General features: G+C 45.0%; 2 protein-coding genes across 11 annotated transcripts in view; both read right to left on the bottom strand.

Annotated features, from left to right (window-relative positions):
* Nucleotides 1-17,331, bottom strand: part of LOC139636912 (uncharacterized) — a 123,538-nt gene that overhangs the window by 101,067 nt on the left and 5,140 nt on the right. The gene's annotated exons all lie outside the window — the stretch shown is intronic.
* On the bottom strand, nucleotides 90-17,326 carry LOC139636918 (caspase recruitment domain-containing protein 8-like). Its single transcript, XM_071505350.1, has 10 exons — nucleotides 16,053-17,326; nucleotides 9,269-9,348; nucleotides 8,499-8,554; nucleotides 7,262-7,476; nucleotides 6,726-6,991; nucleotides 6,203-6,319; nucleotides 5,918-6,059; nucleotides 4,159-4,190; nucleotides 1,679-1,955; nucleotides 90-876 (listed from the first exon to the last, which is right to left on the bottom strand). Exons 2-10 carry the CDS (start codon nucleotides 9,302-9,304, stop codon nucleotides 833-835), a joined length of 1,185 nt encoding a protein of 394 aa, XP_071361451.1. The 5' UTR covers nucleotides 9,305-9,348; nucleotides 16,053-17,326; the 3' UTR covers nucleotides 90-832.

Below are 17,331 nucleotides of genomic sequence, written 5' to 3' on the forward strand. Positions count from 1 at the left end.
TTTGAATCCTATCTGACTGGGTGTTCTTTCACTGTGTCATGGTAAGGGAAGATGTCCTTAGCCCTTCTCCTCCCAACTGGAGTGTCCCCAGGATCAGTACTGGGACCTGTCTTTGCTATATACACCACCTCCTTGGGTCCAGTTATCTGCTCACATGGCTTCTTACATCACCGCTACGCCGACGACACCCAGCTATACCTGAAATTCCCACCAGAAGACCACACGTTCTCTGCAGGGATCTCAGTTTGTCTCCCTGGCAGATCTGCCAAGATGACGGAACGCCACCTTCAACTAAACCTCTCAAGGACCGTGGATGAGGGTGGGATGAGCTTCCAAGTTCTATCAGAGCAGGGTGTCTCTCCCCATTTTCACGAATCTCTTGAAAACTCATCTCTTCTGAGAGCACCTCCTTTCCTAAAACCTTGACACGTCTGAGTAGCACTTAATTTGCACTTTTGACGCACTCTCTTATACAATCTCCCTGCACTTATTAAACAGATGTAATACCTAATACTAAGTAATAAAGGTTTCCCACTGCACCGACACTTTGCAATTGTCCTTCACTTGTAAGTCGCTTTGGATAAAAGCGTCTGCCAAATGAGCAAATGTAAATGATACACACTGTTTCTGCTTCACATAAAGTTCAGCTTTGTTGAAAGGCAGGAATCTGCCTCACAGTGTGTCACAGTGTGTCACAGTGTGGCGTCGATCACCACGTGAGATTTCTCTGCCCTGTTTGGTGTCCCAGCAGCAGACTCCCCACACTCCAGGAGTTCATCCGGCAGCTGACGTAGAATAGACGCCCTGTTGAAAAACTGAGTCGGAGCAGACCTCAGAGACTTCTTTTCTCAGTCTGGATCCCTGCTGGACCAGGACCTAGCGGATAAACCAGAAAAGTACTTGTGTTCAAAAAGCAGCTGACACTTACAACAGAGAGCTGGTAGAAATGACAAGAGCAGGACCAGATGTAAAATGATGCTTCTAAGTTTAAAGTGATAGTTATGGTTCTTTGATGTGGGGTTGTGTGAGGTACTCATGCAAAGTCTGTGTGTTAGATTCAGATCAGATGTCAGTTTAGAGAAGCAGCAGGAACACCGGCACAGAAACAGAGTGATGTGCTGCTGTTCACTGGGCCAGTGTGTTGTAGACACTTTTAAAAAACACCCACTGAAACAGCCCAATGTCCATTTAAATGTATGCTTAATTTAGAATATATTGAGCTCTTCATCTTCCCATCACAACAAAGTGAAGTGTAGCTGCTTCAGATTCACTCAGCTGACCTGCAGTGTAATACAGTGAGCATCGTATTTACACTTTGATTTTTAAGAAAAGACTGAAGCAATATTTTAGGACGTAAAACAGTTGACCAAGAATAATATAAACCTGCATCACCTGCTTTATGGAGTCACACCTCCCTGCTCCAACAACTGCTTCAATAAAAGTTTGCAACTCTTTTGAAACAAGCAAGCTGCGACATGCAACAGTTATTGGTGAATTAGCATCTGTGTGGAAGCAGGTCCCAGTAGAGTGAGTATCTATGTTTAGAGTTCTCTGTAAACACAGTGTGAAGTGTGGTAAACTCACAGGTCAGCTGTTTGGATGCAGGACAGACTGAAACAACAAACTGATGTGATGTAAATGCATTTCTCATTCATGTGTTTCTCCTCCTGTGACTGACCTGCTCCTGAGCTGACGGCTTGTAATTTCATCACCAGGTCGTTCCTGCCGATCGTTTTTAAAAGTCTCTCCATCAGCCCCACAGCTCCAGTAAATCCATATTTCTGCACCATCAAATCAGTGGTTTCCTCCCGCTTTGCATTCGACAGCTGCTTCACTTTGATGGGCGGGATGTCGTCCACCGTTTCCTTCTCGAGGAGCCACTTGAAGCGCTTGAACTCGTCATCTTTCAGATTGTCCAGGATGTCAATGAGGTTCGTCTCCGTCATCTTGGCGTCCTGATGAAATGAGAGAATCAGGTTAGTGTGAAGTACAGTTAGAAAACAGTGGTGTTCGTGTCTCTGCTGCTGGTTTCTACTGGATCTCACTGGTTTGGCCCCAGTTGTTCATGTGTCACAGAAACTCAGGAGGATGTTCAGTAAACACGGCATCTCAACACAAGTCTACTCAGTAGCTGTTCTGGAGCTTTCTGTCACATCACACGGTCTTCCTCAGCAGATGGAGTTTGCCCAGTTATCATGGAAATGCAGACGTTTAAACCGACATGTTTCTAAAGAGAATAACAGTTGATTCTGCAACAGCAGCTAACAAAACTATTGCAGGGTCCATTTAGCTCCACACAGCTAACGCGTGTTTTGGTTTATTGAGGTCTGGTGTGTTGATGTGATTTGGTTTGGTTTGTTTATGGTGGTGGGAAACTCTCAGCTGAGAAAATGCTTTGAAATCCATCTGCTGAACCTGAAACAGTCAGAGAAGAGATCCTATGACTGATCTGAAAGCCTGACAGTACTGAAATAAAACTTGCGAACCACACAGTAACTATCATCCTGTAATATGTCTATGTACAAGAACCCTCTTTTCCATCCTGTTTCTACCTGTCTGCCTCTGATGTTCCTGTTCCAATCCTGACACGTGCTGATAACTTGCCAAACCCTGTGACATCAGAGAAAATCAATAAACTCATCAGTCTGTGATTTTGATCACTGTATGAAGAGTTTTCAGAAAACACCGCCTGAAACAAGCGTTTGTGTTTCTGCAAATAAGAAATACAGTTTAGGAGTCTGTGTCACAAAGTGTCAGAAGGTTCTTACCTTTGGTTTCTAACAATTTTTGTTTTCCACCACTGCTGCCACACCTTCTCCCACAGGTATCCAGTCTGACTGGTCAGATGGTATAAACCATTAGTTCCAGGGAAATCCCGTTCACATGGTGTGTGAAATAATAAACAGCTTCCAGTTGTAACTCCATCAATGGATTATTATACAATAGGCCCCTGAGCACAGATGTGTAAAAGGCCCCCCACCCCCCCGAATGAGATAAAATGTTTTCTGTCACCTTGTAGTCGTTTGTCTTGGTCTCAGCTAACGATAATAACTACAGTTTTTGACGAAGTATAAAGAGATGTAAGAATCCTTGTCGGATTCAGTTGTAGCACAAAGTGCTGTGACATCTAATATTTGCACGAAGGCAGCAGCACAATTGTTTGTGATTTGGCTGCTCGTCGTAATTTCTATCACTGTGTTTCACTGACGTAAACACTGTGTTAAATGAGGCTTAAAAAATGATTCTTCTGGATACAAACTTTCTCCATCACTAATAAATGAATCTGAGATTGTCGGGTAAACCATGAGGTGAAATTATAACAGATCACCTCTATCTGTGGCTACTCTGTTCACTGAGTGTCAGAGAGGTGGAGCAGCAGTTTGGAGATTGGAAGTTAACACGTAGTCTTAATGGATGGATCTTAATGTTTCAGTCCCTGTTTAAAGCTTGTTCTGTTGTCTGACAGCAGAAACACATCAATGAGAACAGCTTTGTTGTGAATTCAGCTGTATTAAAATACCATATAGTGCATGTGAGCACAGAGAGGAGAGAAGCAAACAGATTAAGAGCTGAAACCAGCTGACACGAGACTGAAACCCGCTGATGCTAGACTGAAATCAGCTGACACTAGACTGAAACCAGCTGATGCTAGACTGAAACCAGCTGACACTAGACTGAAACCAGGTGATGCTAGACTGAAACCAGCTGATGGTAGACTGAAACCAGCTGACACAATGCTGAAATCAGCTGATGCTAGACTAAAACTAGCTGACACGATGCTGAAACCAGCTGACACCAGACTAAAACCGGCTGATGCTAGACTGAAATGACATGCTAATGACATGATTGCATCATTTTTACAGTAGTTTCATTCAACTATCCTCAATTTTGTACATTGACCGTACGCAGTCCAGCCATATACTTGGTTTTGGCGGAGTCTTGTTTACACAATGTTAGTTTCTGGACTGTAAAAAGTGGGGGTCCCGTACTTCCTTCTGGATAAGTGCAGGGGGCATGTCCCTCATGTCCCCCCGTAAACTACACCCCTGCTGTGTTTATAAACAGTAGTACTGATTTATTGTTGATGTTGATCCTGATATTATTAAGTGACTGGAAAGAAGGACCTGCAAATAAAGCTGCAGCACTTAGATTCCCTACCTGGGCATTCGGAGTCCCCGCTGAACTAGGACCTGGAAGATGAACAAGACATATAATATAACATTGTATAATATCATATATATAAACAGTGCATTTAGAAAGTTGAATTCAACTCAGACCCCTTAACTTTATTCACAAGGACAACCAAATGTCTGGAGGAAACCAAACATGACACTTGAGTTGACACTTGAACCCACCAGAATTGAGGCCAAACTGTTCAATCTTGGCTTCACAAGGCCACGAGAAACTTGTTTCTCACACTCTTGAGAGTCCTCTAGGTGCTTTATTGCAAACTTTCACTGAGGAGAGGCTTCCTCTGGCCACTCTGCTATAAAGCACAGAGTGGAGAGCTTCAGTGATGGTTGTTCTTCTGGAAGTTTCTCTATCTCCACACAGGATCTCTGGAGTTCAGCCAAAGTGACCATCAGGTTCTTGGTCACCTTTCTTATCAAGGCCCTTCTCCCCTGATTGCTCAGTTTGGCCGGGCAGCCATCTCTAGGAAGAGTCCTGGTTCTTCCAAACTTCTTATGTTTAAGAATGATGGAGGCCATTGTGCTCTTGGGAACCTTCAATGCATGTCAAGTTCATGTTGTTGACGCCAAATTCTGACCCTACCATCTGAATGTTGCAGCGGAAATCAAGATTCATCAGACCAGGCAACGTTTTTCCAGTCTTCTATTGTTCTTCTTAGCTGACAGGAGTGTGGTCTTCTGCTGCTGTAGCCCATCTGCTTCAAGGTTTGACATGTTGTGCGTTCAGAGATGCTCTTCTGCAAACCTTCATTGTACCAAGTGGTGATTTGAGTTACTGCTGCCTTCCTATCAGCTTGAAGCACTCTGGCCATTCTCCTCTGACCTCTTGCATCAACAAGGCATTTTTACCCAGAGAACTGCTGCTTACTGGATATTTTCTCTTTTTCAGACCATTCTCTGTAAACCCTAGAGGTGGTTGTGTGGGGAAATCCCAGTAGATCAGCAGTTTCTGAAACCAACAACCATCCCACATTCAAAGTCACTTCAATCACCTTTCTTCCCCATTCTGATGGGGAACAAAATTTACCCCGTTTCTAAATAAACTCTCCTTACATTAGGATAATAGTTAAGCTGCCCTAACTTTCACTTTTCCACCACTTAGCTTAATTTTTTAATCCATATGGCTGCTCTTTTATAGCTTTTACACAACCAACAAAATGACAACAGGCAGAACCTATTATTTGAAAGGCTCATAACAAACCTGAACAATGTGTTATGGTTTGATGACATAATTCTCTTCAGTAGATACAGGTCACCTGCAGTTCGCCAAACAGCTAAGACCAGCTTTGGGCATGGGGCTCTCCTGGCTGTGGTGCAACTGACAAATGCTTTTTCCTACAGGGGATTTTCAGAGTGAAAAGGCCGTTTTTGTATGTTTAAATGAGAAATCGGAGAGGTTACAAAATACCTAAGTAAGATGAGATGAGAAAAGTATTTAGGATTTCATCAACTGAGACGTGATAGGATGACATAAAATCCTGTCTATACTCCTCCTATCTTAAGATGGAAGATAGGACATTTCTGTAATATGGTCCCAGTAGAGGGTTTTGCTCAATAACGTGGTCAAAACATGGCTGCATTACATGAAGCCCAATGAAGAATAATAAGAGATGAAACCAGTGACAAGGTCCCTGAATAGCCAAAGCTTTACGTGTGCGTATTCTATTCCATTCTATTCTAAACTCTGACATCAGGTGGATGCTGCTGCAGGAGGGTGAAGCCTTTACCTGGCAGATAAAAACCACGTCTCCACACTTCTGTCCTCTCTTCGTCTTGGACCATCAAAATCACTTTCACTGGGTTCGAAGTCAGGAAAACCTCAAATGTTGGGTGGAAATTTGGTCCATTCTTTAGGTGAAATTGTGCAAGCTGAAATCCAGGGAAATGTGTTATTTGTTGTAAAATGTTTACCTAGTACTTCTTAATTGTGAATCAATTTCCGTCTTTCAGCCTAAACTGTATTCATGACCATTTTGTTAATAACCATAAAAAGCGTGTGAGACTTGACTCACCTCAGGCTGTATTTCTAAGTCCTCAGGTTCACAGTGGACACTGTAATTTTTACCAGTGCTCAGTTTACAGTCAGAAGAGATCTTGATGTTTTCAGCATTTCCTTGTTGAGCGGCAACCTTCAGGACATTTTTATTACAGTTTTAATGCTTAAAGTGTCGAATCAATTTTTATTTATTATGCACTTTTAAAAACAATAAATGTTGACCAGAGTTTAAAAGCTATAGAGATGAAATGTTGAGATCTACTCTGTATATAAATGGCAACCAGTGAGAGAGGCCAGTTTGGGGAGATGACCACATCTATATTTTTCATTTTGGACTCATCCAGGCCTCTGTTTGCACCACCTGGTCAAAGTCTCACAGATGACACTGGTAGACAGAAATGCATCCGATAGGGAAGCAAGAACAAAACCTAAAACCCAAAGAGCAATCTGAGGGTTTACAATTTAGATGTTCATGTGATTCTCAGCTGGTTTGATAAAAGTTTAGGTTTATGGTAAGCACATATGATGCATCTCTTTACCTCTGTCTGAGGGATGTTTTCCTGCAGCAGAAACACATCGAATACTCGAGGCCCTCGATCTGGAGGTCGGAGAAACAGCAGAACTTGTCCGTTTATTGGCAGCTTGATGTTCAGAAATCGTTTAACTTTATCCCAGACCAGGCCGAATGCAGAGAGGTGAGGGACCTTCACTACCACATGAGTGTCTGTGATCTCCAGCGGCTCCAAGATGCTCATTCCATCCTCACTGATGTGGACCGCAGACAGCAGGCCTTCAAAATGCAACGCTGTGAAAACACACATTGTTAATCTTTGATTTACTCCTAACAGGTGAATCTCAACCTCATTCCTTTCTTACAAGTTGAGTTCAGATAGATCAAATGAATTGATTGACATGAACTCTAAACCACCCCAATGATGTGCAACTTTGCCTCCATCCTTTTTTATTTATCGTAATTTTCTGTCTGGCTGTACACATTTAGTGTCAAAGCTGGACAGATCACATATGTGAGTTTCTGCTTAGATTTTTTTAACATTCAAAACAGAAAAGTCTTTACCATCCTTTGTTTCACAGTGTGGGAGGTGGAGCTCACACACAGCATCCTCAGGACACTGGATATCGAACAGTGGCCCTGCTGGCGTCTTGCCGGCTGATTGGATGAGGCTCTCATCCCATTGGACGGTCCTATAGAGCAGCTCCGCCTCCTGAGCCATAGAAAACACCAGTCCAGTTAAAGTACACTGGAACAAACCTGGACCAGGACACCTGAACCTGCAGGACACAGACGACTGAATGACCACAAGGAACCTGTTCACGAGGTGAAAACATTTTAACTTTGCCTAAAAAACTGTTCTCATCCCAAATCAGACTCTACTTAACGAGCCCCGAGAGACCAGAGGGAAAAGGAAACTGTAGGAAATCAAGTCTGAGTCAAAACTGTAGCACACATACCAAAGCACACCACACAGTTAGTCAGTGCATGTCACATCTGCAAAGCTTCAAACTGATGTTTGCATTATAGATTGTAATTTTTGTAAATAATCTTGTAAATATTATATTATGGGATGTCTCACTTGTTTTTGGTGTATTTAGACGCATATGTATCATGTGGAATATAATATAACATGACACAGTGTACGGAAATCACTGAAAGAAACGCCCACAGGGGATTGTCACACAGAAGAGGGGTGGAGCATCATCTATTTAAGATCACGCTTAGAAGAACTGTTTAAATTACTTCTGATGAAGGTCTAGAGAGACTGAAACGACAAATAAATTGCAATGCTGATGAAGAGCAGTGATTTTCTTTCTTTTAAATATAGGAACCACCACTCTGGTCTGCCAGTCCACAAGCACTGTCCCTGACCTTCACATGACATTAAAGCTGTGCACCAGCCAAGGCAAACCAACAATGTCCAGAGCTTTCAGCATCTCAGGGCCCATCTCATCCACACCTCACGCCTTGCGGCCGAGAAGCTTCTTAACTACCTCAAAGACAAACAGCCAGAGACACAAATAAAACATCCATCACAAGACACAACAGACTGACAGCTCATCATGCTGTGTTGTCATCATCAGAAACAACTGACATTGAGGTTCAGAGGAAAAGACGACTCATTTCTCTAAGATGAGAAATGTAAGGAAATGCAAGGAAAACACACAGGTGAGGGAAACTTAACAGCACATAATACACCATCCATACCTGCCATAAGACCACCACCACTGCAGAGATCACATCTGCTGTGGAGGAGGAGGTGCTTTGCCCCTAATCAGCGATTTTATTATGTCATTACCTGTATGAGACTTTTGCAGATTCAGTTTGCAGTTCAGGTGTGAAACTTGATGGAGGCTGTGATTCAGAAAGAAACATCAGCTGTTTTATTAGAAAAAACCAGCTTGTGTTCATCGATAAATATTCTCACACAGGTCACATTGAACTGAAGCACAGTGTACAGGTCAGACAGAAGGGTTTGGTCTGTAAAGCTGGGCTGACACTGCATTTTAAATAATCTTGTGCATTCTGTAAACTCACATTACACGTTTTAAGACCACTGTCTTACTCACAACACAACATAAAATACTACTGCAGTAATATTAAAATAATCTTACTATGATTTATAACCGATTTCTGAGAGCAGCCATGTTGGAAATCAGATTGTAGAACTGGTCAAACTGCAGACAGAAATCCAACGTTCATCTGAAAGCTAGATTGTTGATCGATCATGTGACTGATCAGGCATCGTTACCACAAAATGATATTTGTCCAGATTCTAAAATTAGTCCAGATGACAAATTAAGGGCATAAATTGGGCAGAATCTGTACAGTGTCTCGCTGTCTGCGGGAACGTAAATGTCCTTTTTTAATTACCAAACTGTTCAGAAACTCCTCGTCTATCACACGATGCAAAAATCTACACAACAGATGTTTTAGTTTTTATCCATTTCTCCACCTGCACAAACTGATGAAGAAGTTCCAGCTACAGAAGATAATTCTTTGAATATTTGTTTTCCATTGCCTGCTGTGTGCTGAGACCTGAAATCTGTCTGATGGTTGTTCTCTCACCTTCTTTAGTTTTGTTTTATCCTCAGACACATCCATCTGTGTCTCTTCTGTTTTTGGCTCCAGTTTGACATCAGCGTCACCTGATGGGAGGAGAACACACACATCAGAAATCAGTGTTTACTGAGTCAGAGGTGACATCAGAAAATGTGAACAGAGTCAAACACCAGCAGCTCAAAACCTGAGCGGATGTGTCCAAATATCTGATATTTTATAAGTAAATTCAGTCTATTATATGGATATGCCAGATGTTGGCAGCTGCCTTCATTCAGTGAAATTCACCAGCTGCAGCCTTTTTGTCGCACAGATACCTCCAGCTATGGCTGGGATGGGTGAGTGTGACTCGCAGTGTAAAGTGCTTTGAGTGGTTGAGAAGCTCCAGTTACCATTTTAAACAGCAGCTGCAATGTAGAAAGTCAAATCTGGAGGATGATTATTATTCCTCCAGGTGTTAGTGTCTTGTTCTGACATCAGTTGCATTGACACAAAAATGCAGTCAGACTTATTAAATGTTTGTAGATCACAGACCTTTGTACTGTTTTCAGAGAACAACAGACTTTAAGCCAGACATCCCCTCTAATGCACAGGTCATTGAAAAAGCTCAATCTTCTTCTTGATCAAAATGATCTTTAACCTTTATTTAACAATGATGATCCTCTGAGCACGCACAAATCTTCTTCAGCAGCTCACTGAGGATATTTACAATGCATGAAAATCCATCCATCCATCTATTTTCCATACTGCTTATCCAAACCAGGTCACAAACAACCATTCATGCTCACACTCATATCTACGGGCAATTTAGAATCCCCAATTAACCTAATGTGCACTCAATTCTGATCTTGCTGCAATTCTTCACCTACAATGTTGTCTTTAGTTCTACCGTGTCCCAACCAATCTCACTTTTTTCTTAGTTCATATGAAGTATTTGTTCGGACAGTACTGTTATTTATTTATGAATTTGAAAGTTCAGTCTCTGCCCAAGCTCATCCAGCTTCCTGTTTCTGGGTCTGGTCCTGCAGACAGATTGTAAATCCATCATCGTGGACTACAGCTGGTGACAGTGGTTCTTGTTCTGCTCAGGTGGAGAACTGGTACAAACTCACCAATCAGCTGCAAACCGTTTCACAGTTAACATGGTCTGGTTAGCAGAGACTAAACTCTAATTTTAAATATGTGTAATATGTGTAAAATATAGTGTAACGTAGCTACACTAACTCTTAGTTTGTTTTTATTTTGGTTCCATGTCACTTCACTAACTCTCCTGTCATTTCAGATCCTGCCTTCCTTCCCTGCCATACAATCTACTCATTTCCCTCACCTGCAGTCCATTTGCTCATTAGTTCCTCAGTGTATATATACCAGTCCATTTTCATTTGTTCCCTGCCAGATTGTCTTGTGTTCTACGTTGCCAAGCTTTCCAGCATTTCCTAGTACTGCCTTCCTGCTCTGACCCCGTTTTGCCTTTCTTGGACTACGGATACCTGCCTGCTCCTTGTCGGATTTGTTTGCCTGATTCTGATCTCTTGGTTTTGACTGTGCCTGTTTTCTTGGACTAGTAAACTGATCTTCCCTTGCTACTCGCCTGCCTCTTTGTCGTGCTTCTGGGTTCTCCTTTGTCAGCTCCAGTGACCATGACAGAACAATCTGGCCACCATAAACCCAGCCGACACTGACTCCATCTGTAATGAGCTGAGAGCACAGGCCAGCGCTCTTCAGCGCCACGATGAACAACTTACCTCCATTTCAGGCGGTTTGCAGGAGATGGCGGCTCATCACGATAGGAGCATGAGCACTATTCAAGAACTTCTCCAAAGGCTCTCGCTGTCAGGTCATGGTCTGGACCCTGCATCACCTGTCAGCCCTCCTGTCCAGACTCCTCCTATGTCGGATGCTCATTTGCCTCCTCCTGAACGTTATTCCGGTGCTCTGGGTAGCTTTAGGCCGTTCCTTGTGCAGTTTTCCCTTGCCTTTGAACTCCAGCCTTCCGCCTTCCCCACTGAAAGGTCTCGGGTGGCGTATATTGTCTCTCTGCTTGCCGGCAGAGCTAGAGACTGGGGAACCGCAGAGTGGGAGAAGAAATCCGCCATTTGCTCATCTGTCAAGCTGTTCTCCGACGAGCTGCGGAAAGTTTTCGACCATGTCACACCCGGAAGAGAGGTTGCTCGGGGTTTGTTTAACCTGGTGCAGGAGGGAAGGTCTGTATCCGATTACTCCATTGAGTTACGTACTGTAGCAGCTGAGAGTAACTGGAACGCTGCCTCGCTCTTCGATGCCTTCTACAACGGCCTCTTGGATGACATCAAAGATGAGCTGGCGGCCGATCTTCCTGCTGATTTGGACGCAATTGTGTCTCTGTCTATCCGCATAGACAGTCGTCTGCGGGAGCGGCACAGGGAGAGAGTCCAGTCTGCTGCTTCCCCTGGCTGGGTTAACCAGCCATTTCACCCTCCGGGGCGTCCTTCTGAGCAGCACAATAATGTTCCTGGTGACGCTCCTGAGCCTATGCAGCTGGGCAGGACACGGCTGTCTACTGCAGAACAACACCGCCTAAGGGAGAACAGGTGTCTGTACTGTGGTCAGGACGGCCATTTCGCCTCTTCGTGTCCAGTAAAAGACATGGCTCACCAGTCATCCTGAGGGCGCTGGTGAGCCGGTTTATGAACTCTAAAATGCCCTCTCGGCCTTTGGTTCAGGTCAAGCTGCTCGGTTCTGGGAATTATCAGACTGTTCTAGCCCTCATTGACTCTGGTGTGGATGAAAGTCTGTTGGATATGACTCTTGCCTCCCAGCTGGGTCTCGGTCGTGTGGATCTGGAGAAGCCTATCGACGCCTCAGCCTTGGATGGTCGTCTCCTCTTCCGGGTTACACATAGATCTACTCCCCTTCAAATGACCATTTCAGGTAATCACACTTTCTTTTCACCTGATCAATGCTCCACAACAACCTGTCATTTTGGGGTTTCCTTGGCTTAGGAGACATAATCCACACATTGACTGGTCCTCAGGAACTATACTGCAGTGGAGTACTCATTGTCATGCTGTCTGTTTGAAGTCTGTCCTGTCATCTGCCTCTGGTTTGACTGTCCCCTCTGAGTTTCCAGACCTGTCAGGAGTTCCTATTGATTACCTGGATTTGAAGGAGGTTTTTAACAAGGCCCGGGCCACCTCTTTGCCACCGTATCGCCCTTATGATTGTGCCATTGACCTCCTCCCAGGTACATCTCCCCCTAGGGGGCGACTCTTCTCCTTATCATTTCCTGAGACAAAGACCATGGAGAAATACATCAATGACTCCCTGGCGGCAGGGATCATACGACCATCATCGTCTCCCGCTGGAGCAGGGTCCTTTTTGTGGAAAAAATGACAAGACCCTATGACCTTGCATTGACTTCAGGGGGCTTAATGACATTACTGTAAAAAAACAGGTACCCTCTTCCATTAATCTCCTCTGCTTTTGAACTGCTACAAGGGGCTACCATTTTCTCTAAACTTGACCTCCGCAACGCTTATCATTTGGTGAGAATCAGGGAGGGCGATGAGTGGAAGACAGCCTTTAATACTCCTAGTGGTCATTATGAGTATTTGGTCATGCCATTTGGGCTCACTAACGCTCCTGCAGTCTTCCAGGGATTAGTCAATGATGTTCTGCGGGATCTGCTCAACATATCTGTTTTCGTGTATTTTGATGATATTCTCATTTTCTCTAAGTCCAGGGAAGAGCACGTGGTGCATGTACGTCAAGTCCTCCAGAGGCTCTTGGAGAACCAGCTCTTTGTCAAGGCAGAGAAGTGTGAATTTCACGCTTCAGAGGTATCCTTCCTGGGTTTCATCATCAACGCTGGCAACATCCGGATGGACCTGGCCAAGATCAAGGCAGTCACTGACTGGCCAACTCCATCCACACGCAAGGAGCTTCAACGCTTCCTGGGATTTGCCAACTTCTATCGAAGGTTCATTCGTAACTACAGTTCAGTGGCAGCTCCCCTCACTGCTCTCACTTCCCTCACTGAGCCATTCCGGTGGTCCTCCGTGGCTGAAGTGGCTTTTGGTGAGTTGAAGTCACGCTTCACCTCTGCTCCTATTCTCATCTTTCCAGACCCTGCTCGCCAGTTTATAGTGGAGGTGGACGCCTTGGACACCGGTGTCGGGGCTGTTCTTTCTCAGCGGTCGGCTGAGGACCAGAAGGTTCACCCATGTGCTTTCTTCTCCCGGAAACTGGCCCCAGCGGAGAAGAATTATGGCATTGGGAACCGGGAGCTGTTGGCGGTCAAGCTTGCACTGGAGGAATGGAGACACTGGTTGGAGGGGGCGGAGCAACCATTTGTGGTTTGGACTGACCACAAAAACCTTGAGTACATCTGATCAGCCAAGAGACTTAACTCTCATCAAGCGAGGTGGGCTCTCTTCTTTAACCGTTTTGACTTCTCTCTCTCGTACAGACCGGGTTCCAAAAACAAGCCTGATGCCCTGTCCCGTCAGTTCCAGTCAGAAGATTCCCCATCCCAGCCTGAAGGTATTCTCTCCTCTGCATGCGTCATCGGGGCGGTAACCTGGGAAGTGGAGGAGAGGGTGAAACGCTCCCACACTGAACACCCTGTTCCTAGTTCTTGTCCAGAGAACCGATTGTTTGTTCCAGACAGTCTCCGTTCGGAAGTCCTCCAGTGGGGGCACTCTTCTCGTCTGGCTTGCCATCCTGGGGTGAGACGCACTTTAGCCCTTCTTCGACAGCGCTTCTGGTGGCCTTCCATGGAAAGGGACACCAGGGAGTTTGTTGCTGCTTGCCATATATGCTCTCAATATAAGATCTCTCACCAAGCTCCATCCGGTCTCCTTCATCCTCTGCCAGTCCCTCGCTGTCCCTGGTCTCACGTTTCTTTGGACTTTGTCACCAGCCTACCACCTTCTAACGGTAACACAGTTATACTCACTGTTATTGATCGTTTTTCCAAAGCTGCCCTGCTCATACCATTACCCAAATTACCCACTGCCAAGGAAATGGCTGAAGTTTTGTTACAGCATGTGTTCCGGCTACATGGTCTCCCATCTGATGTGGTCTCTGCCCGGGGACCTCAATTCACCTCTCACTTTTGGTCCGAGTTTTGCAGGATGCTGGGGGCTACTGTCAGTTTGTCATCTGGTTTTCACCCACAATCCAATGGTCAAGCAGAACGCATGAACCAAGAGATGGAGACAGCTCTGCGCTGCCTTGCTTCCTGTAATCCCTCCTCCTGGTCTGAGCAGCTCCTGTGGATTGAGTATGCTCATAATACTGCCCAGTTCAGCCACTGGTCTTTCACCCTTCCAATGCTCCTGGGGCTACCAACCACCGCTCTTTCCGAAACAAGAACGTGAAGCCAGCGTTCCCTCTGTTCAGGCGTTCATCCGACGGTGTCGGCGCACTTGGATGCAGGCCCGCTCCACACTCCTGCGCTCTTCTGACCGTTACCAACGATCGGCCAATCGACATTGCAATCCTGCACCCCGGTACACCCCAGGACAACGTGTCTGGCTGTCAACACGGGATCTTCCTCTCCAAGTGGACTCCAAGAAGTTGGCTCCCTGTTTCGTGGGCCCGTTCCCAATCTCTAAAATAATCAATCCTGTGGCTGTCCCTCTTCGTCTACCGTCATCCATGAGGATTAACCCCACATTCCATGTTTCCAAGGTCAAACCTGTTAATGAGAGTCCACTTCTGCCCCCCTCCAAACCCCCACCTCCCCCCGGCTCATTGATGGGGCACCGGCATACACTGTCAGTCGGCTCATCAAATCCCGGCGACGTGGCAGGGGAGTGCAGTACCTGGTTGACTGGGAGGGTTACGGCCCTGAAGAACGCTCGTGGATCCCTGCTCACAGCATCCTGGATCCAGCTCTCATCACAGACTTCCACCAGGCTCATCCTGCTCATCCTGTGAACCCCCCCCCCCCCCCCCCCCCGGGGGGGGGGGGGGGGGGTTCTGTAACGTAGCTACACTAACTCTTAGTTTGTTTTTATTTTGGTTCCATGTCACTTCACTAACTCTCCTGTCATTTCAGATCCTGCCTTCCTTCCCTGCCATACAATCTACTCATTTCCTCAGCTGGGTTTCCCCGCCCATCTCCTCACCTGCAGTCCATTTGCTCATTAGTTCCTCAGTGTATATATACTGGTCCATTTTCATTTGTTCCCTGCCAGATTGTCTTGTGTTCTACATTGCCAAGCTTTCCAGCATTTCCTAGTACTGCCTTCCTGCGCTGACCCCGTTTTGCCTTTCTTGGACTACAAATACCTGCCTGCTCCTTGTCGGATTTGTTTGCCTGATTCTTATCTCCTGGTTTTGACTGTGCCTGTTTTCTTGGACAAGTAAACTGATCTTCCCTTGCTACTCGCCTGCCATGGTCCTTTGTCGGCTCCAGTGACCATGACATATAGAAACTTTTTAAGACGCGATCTGTGGGATTCTTCTGAAAAGTAGATCCTTTGTTGAAGTAAGATCGCCCCTGCATACACCATAATATTCTGATCATATGGCAAACAGTCTGTCAATCTTCCTCCAATTTCAGGTAACCTTGTGGTACATACTGCTGTCACCTGAACATTAATAAACATAAACTCTGACCTTCAAATCCAGGACCTGTTCAGACTTTGAGGATCTAGATTCCCTGGAAGTAAACACAGTCTATAGTTCTTTAAGAAATGAACAGATGTTTTCCAAAATGTCATCTATAAATATTTTGGTGATGAAATGAACCCAGGCTCATTTTACAGTCAGATTGATGAATAGGAGGCAGTGTTACAGTACTCACAGGTATCAGCTGTGGAAGCTTTAATCACTCTGTTGTTGAACCTGTAGGGACAAACACAAACAAAACAGTAGCAGAGGGAGTGGAAAATAACAGGTTTTGTTTGAGTTAGTTTTATTAAACCCAACAGTGATGATCCCAGATCATTCTCACCCCACTGAACATTGACTGATCATGTATCAATAAGGCTAATTAGTGTGTTAATCAGTGAACCTTAGTTTTGGGAGGGGCAGTCAAAACGGACTGAAATGGTATTTAGTTTATCTGATCAAATGGTTCAGTGCTGTAAAAACACCACCTTCACATTTTCTCTTCATTTTGACTTTTAGGTAAATGCAGTATTTTGTCCACTTTGGGATCCTGTCTGAATGGTGATTCAATTCAATTCAATTCAATTCAATTTTATTTGTATAGCGCCAAATCATAATATACATTATCTCAAGGCACTTTACAGGGTCAGGTCAAGACCTTACTTTGTTACAGAATAAACCCAACAGTTCCCACAAAGAGCAAGCGCTTGGCGACAGGGGGGAGGAAAAACTCCCTTTTAACAGGAAGAAACCTCCAACAGAACCGGGCTCAGGGTGGGGGGGGGGTCTGCCTCGACCGGTTGGGTTTAAGAGGAGATAGAAAGAGGGGGAGGGGGAGGAGAGGGGAGAGAAGAGAGAGAGAAAGAGACCAGGAACAGCTGTGTCGGTAATGGCGTTATTAATAATAATGACAGGTAACAGTGGTTAATAGTAAAGATGAGTAGTGGTGGATCTGGATCCTGCTGCTCCAGAGGCAGAGAGACCTGCAGAATGAGGACAGAGAGAGGGAGAGAGAGGAGAAGCACAAAACTACGGGAGAGAAAAAAAACAAAGGTGATGGTGTTTTTCCAGAGAGACGATTGGCTGTTTATAAAGTCTGATGCTTTTAATTGATCCTGCTTCAGAGCAGGTTAGCCTGTCAATCGACCCCTGTTACCATGGTGAGCTACGCCGCAAAGTCACAAAGTAAGCAAGAGTCTGTCTGAAAAGCCGAAGTTAAAACCAAACAAAGCTGAATGATATTCATCTGGCTTCATGAGACAAGCTGTTGGTGTTCCTGATATATCCCTGATTACTGACAGCTGATTGGTTGACTGTTCCCTCTCTCTGTCTTCCTGTCCAATCCTGAAGCCTGTCACTGTTCTCTCACAGCTTCACTGAGGAGGCTGGAGGTTCACAGGAAACACTGGATCTTTGCTCTGATACTGTGTTTAGTAAAATACTGATGAAAGCAGCATGGAGTGACTCCGCCC

This window comes from Trachinotus anak, unplaced genomic scaffold, assembly GCF_046630095.1.
Source record: "Trachinotus anak isolate AG129_WGS33_773 ecotype Australia unplaced genomic scaffold, CSIRO_AGI_Tana_v1 ptg000019l, whole genome shotgun sequence".
Classification (NCBI taxonomy): Eukaryota; Metazoa; Chordata; class Actinopteri; order Carangiformes; family Carangidae; genus Trachinotus; species Trachinotus anak.

Bases quoted from the DNA above. Each gene is read 5' to 3' on its own strand.
- LOC139636918 (XM_071505350.1), bottom strand. From the start codon at position 9,304: ATGGATGTGTCTGAGGATAAAACAAAACTAAAGAAG. The intron at 6,320-6,725 runs GTAAAGAGATGC...AATGTCCTGAAG, and splicing joins AAAACATCCCTCAGACAGAG to GTTGCCGCTCAACAAGGAAA. The intron at 877-1,678 runs GTCAGTCACAGG...TTTATCCGCTAG, and splicing joins AGCCGTCAGCTCAGGAGCAG to GTCCTGGTCCAGCAGGGATC.